Source organism: Cariama cristata, unplaced genomic scaffold, assembly GCF_000690535.1.
Source record: "Cariama cristata isolate BGI_N322 unplaced genomic scaffold, ASM69053v1 scaffold2089, whole genome shotgun sequence".
Lineage (NCBI taxonomy): Eukaryota > Metazoa > Chordata > Aves > Cariamiformes > Cariamidae > Cariama > Cariama cristata.
The window spans coordinates 2,039-11,806 of record NW_009633828.1 but is presented as its reverse complement, the minus strand read 5'-3'; the positions used below and the strand labels follow the sequence as shown (position 1 = coordinate 11,806).

Genomic DNA, 9,768 nt, shown 5'->3' with positions numbered 1-9,768 from the left:
ATGTCAGTGTGCTATCAACATTATTCTCACACTAAATCCAAAACACAGCACTGTACTGACTACTAAGCAGAAAATTAACTCTATCCCAGCCAAAACCAGGACAAGAGGGAAGAAAATCTTTTTCTGAAACAATCTAAACAGCCCTTGGTGCAGGGCTGAAAAGAAGTGAAAAGACATCTGAAGTTGCTTCTGACTTGGATGAGCGAAGAGACTCAGCAGACTTAAATAGGTACATGCTATTTTGTGACTTGTTGCTCAGCTTTCTGCGAGTGACTGGAAAAGACATGTCTGCTTCTTTTTGAAGGAAGGAGGTGTCTAAATTGAGCTCATGACTAAACCGTCCAAGAATCAGACAGCAGTGATGCCAGCTTCGTAGCTCTGCCTTTTTTGCGCCCAGGCTAAGTTCTGCCCTCAGCTTTGTTGCAGTTCCTGGTTTCTGAAATGTACACAGTCTTCTGAGCATAAGTGGTGTTTTGTGCCTAGTCCATTTTTAAACAGCTAGCACTTAAATTTTTGGTCTTACTGGCTTTGTTGATTTTTACCAACATTATACAAGGGAAAATGTAGCTTCCAAATATAGAGAGACCGGTGGAAGGGATAGCTCAAGTTTGCTGATACTGAAATGCATAGTTAGGCTTATGTTACCTACTGCAGAAGTAAGTTGTGGATTGAATCTTAACTTGGGCAAGCAGAAGCTCCCTGTTTCTCTCCTAATTCCTAATCATCTCATTCAGGAGATCTAAGACACTAGTTAATCCACCTTGTCTGGAAGGTGAGGCAGTGATTTAGTGTTAAGGAGCAGTTTATAAATTGTGATGGAAATGACTGAGCTCTTTGGAACTCTTAACTTTTTATCTCCACAGAAATCAAGATGACTACCAGCTAGTTCGAAAATTAGGCCGAGGCAAATACAGTGAAGTATTTGAAGCCATCAACATTACAAATAATGAAAAAGTAGTTGTTAAAATTCTCAAGGTGAGCTGGGGATTGGGCAAAAGATAAAATCTGTGTTGAGGTGGTCAGAAGGCCAGAAAGTGCAAGATTTGGTCTAAAGTGTTTGATGTTCTAAAACTGAAATCCTTAAAGCCTGGCTTTGGAGTGTCATTCAGTGAAATAGGCCATTTGAGTAATTTTGAGCCTCCTAATAGAAGCCCTACGTTTGGTTATTAAGTCAAATCTCTGCCAGTAAGGAATTAGCCTCTATCTTAAAGAAGTCCTGATGTGCAGAACATTTTTACTTGGAGCTAAGCTTCAGTAGCTGACTAGAAAATTCTCACCTTCTCTAACTACCAGTGCCTTGGCATGCTGTCGTGTGCAGAGAGGCCTATGAGCTAATGGGATCATTGTCCTTTAAAGCCACTGATTAGATTTAGGGACTGCTAACCTTAAAATTTTCATTTCTGCTCTGCATGTTCCATTGCACATGTAATATCCTTCCAGATTGAGTAAGGGTCTCCTGGATGCTGGTTATTCCACGACCTTGATTGGTGAATTACCTTCATTTAGTGGCCCTTGAATAGCTCATGGACTCCTCATAGTTACACGTTTACCACATCCCAGTTAAGAAGTTTTGGACTATCAGATCATGTTCAGACAGCTTTTAAACAAATATGCTGTCTTCCTAACCCTCATTCACATGAAACTAATGCTTGTAGCTGTCAGGGTTGTATGGTTAGAGAGGAGACTGCAGATATTTGGACCCTTACTGGAGTGATGCGACATCAGGTAACAACAACATCTAGCTGTTTGAACTTGACTTGCAAAGGCTATGATGTATTTTGCTGACTTGCAGTCACCTACCTTTGTCATCTGGATATTGAGCTGTCTATTGGAGTGCTTTGTCTTACACTTTGGGTTTTTATTCTTCAGCCTGTTAAAAAGAAGAAAATCAAGCGTGAAATCAAGATCTTAGAGAACTTGCGAGGTGGTCCCAATATAATCACTCTTGCAGATATAGTAAAAGATCCTGTGGTGAGTATGGAAGGAACTTAAAGGCTACACTGGGGTTATGGGTGAGGTTGCTGTGTTTGACTTCAGCTCTGATCTGGCTTTTTGTTTTCCCCTGCTCTTAAATCCTGCTTTTGAATTGCCTAATCAGATCGGCTTTTAATCTGATTAACTTCTTTTGGAGAACCCTTCCCCCACAGGTCCTTCAGCCCCTCAGTCTGTAAGGGTGAGATACCAGTGAACTGAGACAAGTTAATTCATTCTACAAACAGTGGTGCCAGGGGTTGCAGGCTTTGGCTGTCCTTTCTCTCTCTGGGGGGAACTCATAAGTATGTCTGAGGCCGAGGGGCTTCTAGCAGTTTTAGGAGTAAAAATGATTTAATTCATTATCCAAAATGAAAACATATTATCTCAACTTAACATGGCTGAACACTTTTCTCTCTGTTTTAGTCTCGGACACCCGCTTTGGTTTTTGAACACGTAAACAACACAGACTTTAAGGTACAGTGTGGGATGTGAACTTCTAATATTTTCTGTTTGAAAGCCACTCGTAATGTTTTTCTGGGGAAAGGCAAGTATGTAGGGGACAGGCAGGTTATCTAATCATTTCCTTCCAACATAGTAACTGTCTTTAAAGGTAAATACACTTGGGACAGAAGTTTGTAATTGGTCCTTTAGTACCGTTTTGCCGCAGAAGTTACGAGATGAGAATCCAGATTCCAAGTGGTATTCTAACCTTCAGAGCAAATTAATCTGTTATCTTGTGGACCATCAGTGCCTGTCTTTTTGAAACATTTTGCTTTTGTGTTCAGTGTGTAACTATTTATTTAAACCACTTTAAATGAGGACAGCTGTTTCTGTGGCTTTCCATACTTCTGGCAAAAGGGATTTAAATGTTTCTTTGACCCCTTCCCTACTGACCTGCCTCAGGAGAAGAATGGCTGTGTAATGCCATCTGGAATAGCTGCTTGAAGCTGCAGAGCACCCTCAGTCTTTTTGAGACCCAGTCTGCAGGCATGATGCATCGTGCTGGTGGTGGGCAAGTGCAAGCTGAGGGAGTTAGGGAGAGGAACCAGCGTGTTCTGTCTGAGCGGAGCTGGAAGCAAACCATGTATGTGATTTGTAAGGGGAGAGGAGCAGACTGATCTGTCAGGTGTGGGATCAGAGTAACTTGGAGAAACTTCTACTGCTCCTTCAAATGGGTTTGGAGAACGACAGCAGCAGAGAACAGGATGGGGTTGTTCTGGTTTGGCAGGGATTTGATATTTTTCTTCGGTGTTGAACCCTGATACGATATTTTTGTGTCCCACAGCAATTATACCAGACATTAACAGATTATGATATTCGATTCTACATGTATGAGATTTTGAAGGTAAGTTGGTGTTTTGCTGTTTTGTCAGTTTATTTCTAGGATTTGTACTCAGCTAATCCTATAGAGATAGTTATCATGTCACTAATGGCAGGGAAAGCAAGAGAAAACCTGTGGAAGAATTGGGCAGAAAAATATAATCAAGTCGGTATCAATTATTCAGCCCTGTTTCTGCAAGAAATTCTAGTCTTTTCTTCTTTGAGGCTAGCAGAGCCTTTGGGGACACTAAGATAACTTAAGATCCTAGATCAAAAGTACATGTAGCCTCTGAAAACAGAAAATTGTAAGCTGTTACTGACTGATTTTGTGCTGTAATGTAATGTGAGTCAAATGTATTTGCCCATTCTTCTAAGGAGAAAATATTTATTTCAGGAGTCTGGAGAAGGGGAGGTTTGTTTGATCAGTAGTGCCTAGTAACTATGCTCTTAGGGACTCTGAAATTCTGTTTTTATGAGGAAACACATGAGGTGAAGTCAAAACACTTCTGTTGCTGGGACCTGCCTTTGAGAGGGGGCTCTAGAAGCATTTTCTGTGGTCCACAAGTCTAGTCCAGGATATAACACCAGACAGTCCTGCCATCTAGTTAGACTTGGTATATGTGGAAATACTTCTGAATAAGATTGAACTTGAAAGGCTCTTGTGACTGCAGCATCAGTTTCTTTGTATGTCACCTACAGGCTTTAGATTACTGCCATAGCATGGGAATCATGCACAGAGATGTCAAACCTCACAACGTCATGATTGACCACGAACACAGAAAGGTAACGTGGGGTGGCTGGAGGGCAGGGAGAGGTCCTGCTTTTCTCTTGGCAAACTAGGATCCCTTTTGGGTACTCCTGTGTAGTGGTACTAGCAGACATCTTCGAGGCAGACTGCACTTCCATCATGTCGAGAAATGTGAAATGAAATTCTGTATGCTGCTTTTCTTAAGTTTTTATGAGTTACATGTAACCTATAAACAGGGTTGGTAAGGAAAGGTATTTTATTTAGACTGGTTGGTGATATGGGTTTGGGGAGGATATCTAAACAGATACACTGATCAAATTAACTTCAAATTAACTGAAAATAGAAGACGTGTAAATGAAGCTTCAAACTAAGCTCACCTGTAGTGTCTTTCAACCAGTGGAGAGCTGGAGCATCCCTTGAGCCTTTTTTCTTTTTCTACCATTTCTAGCTTAGACTAATAGACTGGGGTTTGGCTGAATTCTATCACCCTGGCCAAGAGTACAATGTCAGAGTGGCTTCCAGATATTTCAAAGGACCTGAACTCCTTGTAGATTATCAGGTAAGAATCACCAGGATTTATCACTGACTGACATGTGAAAATTCTGTGCCATTTCAACGTAGCGAACCAGAAATTCGAATATCTAGAGACTGAAGCTAAAGACAGTCCATTCTAAAATGTATTGCAGAAAGCAGTGGCTATAAAGCTACTGAATTAAAGAAACTAAGGAGTAGTTTCAGGACGTGAGGAAGAGCTGCAGAACTGTCATCATGGATCTTGGAATACAAATGTGAATATTTTTTTTAGCAAGGCTGCGTTTGCAGTAAGGTACACGAATGAAACAAAGCCCTTGTGAGAACAGCTAGTACTGCGTGAACTTCTAAATTAAGCTATAAAAACATCCCAATATCTGATGGCAGTTTGCAGTATGGAAATGCTGTAGGCTGGAAATTGCAGTGTTACTGGTGACTTTCAGATCATGCTGGTTCTGAATGGAGGCACTTCCTCACCTGCCCACGTACCTTGTAGAGTCCACTCCTTTTGTTGCTTGTTGTGACGTTTCTCTTCTCAACTCATGTTTCTCAATGATTTGTAACATTGAAGTCTGCAGTGGAAACAGAAAGAGGCACTGGTCTTTAGTATCTTTATGGACAAGCATGTAAATAGGATACCTGCTGTTCTGCTAATTGCTGTATTGCAGTTTGAGTAACTGGAACGCTGAGCTGAACGGTGATCTAGTGATGAAGATACATGGAGATATTTCAGTCTGTTCCCAGCGTAATGTGGCCGCATTTGTATCACTGGAGGGAGGGGGAACCCTGTCAGTATTGGGAGTCTGTTCTGCTTAATTCATTAGAAATTGAATTGTCCTTCTGGTTTTGTACAGATGTACGATTACAGTCTGGATATGTGGAGCTTGGGTTGCATGTTGGCTAGTATGATATTCCGAAAGGAGCCATTTTTCCATGGCCATGACAACTATGATCAGGTGAGAGCTGGTCATGTACAATCTCTGTTCTCTTAGCACAGTGAAGGTTTCTTGCTTACACTTCTGTTGAGGGATCCAAAGAAGAATTTAAGCATTTCTCCAGTAGCTTCTTTTCTCAGTTTGAAGCCACATTCCTTTTCTCAAGTGTGCAAGATTATCTAACCAATTAAATAGAAATCGATTTATAGTGCTTTGTACTTGTGAGCTTCTCAGTAGGTATCTGGAAAAAGCACTAACAAATATTAAGGCTGTTGTGTTCTGGTATGTCGATTGACTATTCCTGAGGTTATGTTATGTGGAAAGCCCCTGCCGCTATCCACCTTCCTTCCCCTCTGTATAGAAACTGTGAATTTGGTACAGTTTTATATAGATTCTGAAATCTTTGATGTGTTGCCTTTAGGCCAGAATTTTTAGACTTTAACACGTGCTGTGCATCTGACTAGCATGCAAACATTCAAGAACAGTGACCTTCTGTTCTCAAACCTTCGTTCTAGAGCCCTCTGGGGTGGTGCTTCACCCTTTCAGTACAAGTTACAGAGTTTCTGCTTTTTTGACCAGTTATTCTTGCCTTGTCCCCCCCGCCCCATTTGTTTTGAGTATTTTCTTGCTACAAAGGGAGTTAGTGTTGCAGGGTCTCAAGTTTTAGTGATGTTGGGTATGCAGCTCCCTCCTGTGAGCGGAGGGATGTTCCTGATGCCTGTGATTGTACGTGGCCAGGGAAGTCAGAGCCTTGGGCTGACACTGTGCCTGCTGGTTCAGACCACTGAGATCAAGTTCAAGCTCCCAAGGGAATGTACTGCTCTATCCTCACGTGGGCTCTGCCATTATGATACCCTCACAGTAGTGACTTATTTTTCTGTTTGTTCCCAGCTGGTGAGGATAGCCAAGGTGCTGGGAACAGAAGATCTGTATGACTACATTGACAAATACAACATTGAACTGGATCCACGTTTCAATGACATCTTGGGCAGGTGAGCCAAGGGCCAGAGTAGCTCATAAGCTCTTGGTAGACCCAGACAGCTACTGCTTTGTCAACAGACCTTGAAGTAAACAAAAAACTTACGCTTATGGGAGAAATCAGAGCCAAGATTCTCAAGAACTGTTACTTTGTGCCTTTCATCCCTTTTGCCGTGGCTTTCCATGGTCCTTTATCTGGAAATGAACTTGAGGAAAGGTTTTAAAATGTCATCTAGGCAATAAATGAACTGCCAGAGCATAAAGCATGAAGGGCAAATGCTCTCTCCAATATTCTGGGGAAAAAAAATGAAACTGTGTTTCTCAGGATTACGGTGCAGAAAATCAGGTGCTGCTTAAGATGGCATTTACATATTTTTTCCCTCGTAGAGTTATTTTGTGTGGCACATACCAAAACTACAAGGAGCTAACGTTGGGGACATAAGAGGGGAGCAGAAGCTGGGATTTTAGGCCTGTAAATCTATTCTGAGCTTGAGTCCAGGGCTGTGGTGGCTGTGCCGCCGCGTGGAGACGCGGTGTACTGCTGCTGTCTGCTTGGTAGGCTCGGCCCTCTTGCTGCCGCTCCAAGCAGCGGCCTCTCTCGGACATCTGTTCCAGTTCTTGCTCTTTAAAAAAGTGAATTTTGGCAATGCCTACCCTGCCTATCCTGATTTGGGTATCTTTTTCTGCAGACACTCCCGTAAGCGATGGGAGCGCTTTGTTCACAGTGAAAACCAACACCTGGTGAGTCCAGAAGCTCTGGATTTCTTAGACAAGCTGTTGCGATATGATCACCAGTCACGACTCACAGCGAGAGAAGCCATGGAACACCCCTACTTCTGTAAGTATCAGCTGCTGTCATCGTCTGCTGTCCAAAGAGTTCTTCCTCTGCCTCTGGGAAATCCATTCCTGTAGGTTGTGCAGCTAGGAGCTAAGAACAGCAACATAAGCCTGGTCTTTGCAAATAATTGCACTGGAGCTGAGGCTGCTTGTCCCTGTGGTGGATAAAGTAGGCCACCACCACCTACACCAGCTGAGAAAATAAAGTGTTATATGCCCATGGCAGGGCAGCGAATCAGGAGCACTGTGTTAAAGCAGCTTTGGTGCTAAACCCATGCCAATTTCAGCAGGTGTCTGGTTACATGGATTCCTGTGTTTTGATAAAACCAGATAACTCTGGTTTGTTGAGAAACAGGCCCTTTTAATTCCTTTTGTTGGTAAATCGAATCAGTGTTGTTCATCCAGGTTGGGTGGGGGTTTGAGCAACCTGGTCTAATGGAAGGTGTCCCTGTGGTGGAAGGTGTCCCTGCCCATGGTGGGGGGGTTGGAACGAGATGACCTTTAAGGTCCCTTCCAACCCAAACCATTCTATGATAAAAGTGTACTTTAGTGAATGGTGTATTTGGGTCTCGGTTTTGCAAGCAAAAATGTAACTTTCACTAGTAAATGTTTTTAAACGCTTGCTGTCTTTCCCAAATCTTGATATTTAGGTTTTTGAAACAGCTGTAACAATGCATAATATGAGTATTTGCGCAGTTCTTTTTTTCTTGCTGCTGAATGGACTTGTGTAATTAACAAACAGGATAGATCTGTGTTATGCCTGTGGCAAATGTTCAAGTGAAATGTTTGCAAGTATGAGCATTAGTAAAGCTGAAAGCTTGGAATGTGAGAGTTAGACAAAGGACTAAATTAACTTCTGTCCAAACAGAGATACAGGTTATACTGAACTCAGCATGAGGAACGGCAAAATTTGCAATTCCCTTGTCTGATGCAGTAGGCTTGGGAGGCAGGAGAGATTTTATTTTCAGCTGCAGACAAAGACAGACTTAGTAAGTTGGGAACATGTTAGAGAAGACAGCAGACTCCGGTGACACTCATTACAACTCACAGGCTGCTGGGGGATGTGTATAGAGACATGACAGATGATTGTAAGTAGTGATAAGCTTTCTGCTTGCTACACCCATTTTCTGGGTTTGGCTTTATGCAATTATGCAGTTGCTTAGCATAGAAGGGAGATCAACTTCACCTTAATTTCCCTCAGCTTTTCCTGTCAAGCAGTCCTGCTGACCTCCAAAGCACATCATTTAGGCAAGTTTTCACTAATCACATTACCTTGGTACTTTCTTGAGTGCTTCCCATTGGAGTTGGTGGAAACTTGTGTGTTCCGTGAGATGATGGTTGATATTATTTGATGTGGGCAGCTTGCCAGGACTGGCTGAGCACAGAGGTCGCGGGCAGTCAGTGTGCTTCAGCTGCCATCTGGCAACACGGCACCTAAGGGTGATGTGCTCTTCCTAGATCCCATTGTGAAAGACCAAGCTCGGATGGGCTCGTCCAACATGCCGGGTGGCAGCACTCCTGTCAGCAGTGCGAGTATGATGTCAGGTCAGTTCCGCTATCAACTCTTCTTGGTGCATGGCATTTTAAAGCATTTCTACGCGCTGTGTGGATGTGAGGATCCAGGAGGCTGAGTTCTGCAGGTGGGGCATTAGATCGTCTCCTGGGACCGATGACAAGGGCAAGGAGGGCTACGAAGAAGTGAGTGGGAGAGCTCAGTAGATAAGGCCTCTCTGCAGCCTGACCTGCTTTTCTGGTCTCTTTTGAAAAAGTGCTTTGCAGGTGGATTTTTTTGGCAGCAGTTTGAAGGACAGTGATCCTGCCATATGTCTGCCTGTCAGTGACACTTGCATGTTTACAAATCTGCGCTCTTGTCAGAGGCTGCAGAGAACAGCGACAGACCTTTAATCTCAGCTTTTTTTGGCAGCTCTGAAAATGTAAGAAAGCAACAGCAAACTGACCTGCAAAGGTACCACTTCATTTAAGAAGCTGAGCTGTCCTGGATAGCAGTGCACTGGTCTCGCTCTAATTCCTGCTTACCTGTCTCTCTTCCAGGGATTTCTTCAGTGCCAACACCTTCACCCCTTGGACCTCTAGCAGGCTCACCCGTCATTTCTGCCACCACCACTCTGGGGATGCCCGTTCCAGCTGCTGCAGGCGCTCAGCAGTAGTGATGGGCTCTGTCTCCTGCTGCCTGAGCTGAGTCAGGTGGGGAAGAGGTTTCCCCCTCCACCTCTCCTCAGGACGCAGCTCGTGCCTGGCAGGGGAAGGGAGGGGATGAACGCTTTGGAGGCACCGTGTCTGAACTGTTGCTTGTGGATTTATAGTAGTTCAGTCATTATATACAAAATTATTATAGGCTGATTTTTCTTTTTTTACTTGAACTTTTCGTAACTCAGGGGATTCCCTGAAAATACCTACAGATGGAATATTTCTTGGACAGTTTCC

At 43.3% G+C, this 9,768-nt stretch overlaps 1 protein-coding gene across 1 annotated transcript in view; it reads left to right on the top strand.

Moving 5' to 3' along the window:
- LOC104166813 (casein kinase II subunit alpha) overlaps nt 1–9,684 on the top strand; it is a 16,151-nt gene extending 6,467 nt beyond the window's left edge. Inside the window, exons 3-13 of the mRNA XM_009706887.1 lie at nt 864–975; nt 1,870–1,971; nt 2,398–2,448; nt 3,260–3,319; nt 3,994–4,077; nt 4,491–4,601; nt 5,428–5,529; nt 6,400–6,500; nt 7,176–7,324; nt 8,782–8,868; nt 9,376–9,684. Coding sequence (XP_009705189.1) covers nt 864–975; nt 1,870–1,971; nt 2,398–2,448; nt 3,260–3,319; nt 3,994–4,077; nt 4,491–4,601; nt 5,428–5,529; nt 6,400–6,500; nt 7,176–7,324; nt 8,782–8,868; nt 9,376–9,491 — 1,075 coding nt within the window. The 3' untranslated portion in view covers nt 9,492–9,684. The remainder of the gene's footprint in view (nt 1–863; nt 976–1,869; nt 1,972–2,397; nt 2,449–3,259; nt 3,320–3,993; nt 4,078–4,490; nt 4,602–5,427; nt 5,530–6,399; nt 6,501–7,175; nt 7,325–8,781; nt 8,869–9,375) is intronic.
- Nucleotides 9,685–9,768: the final 84 nt, after the last annotated feature.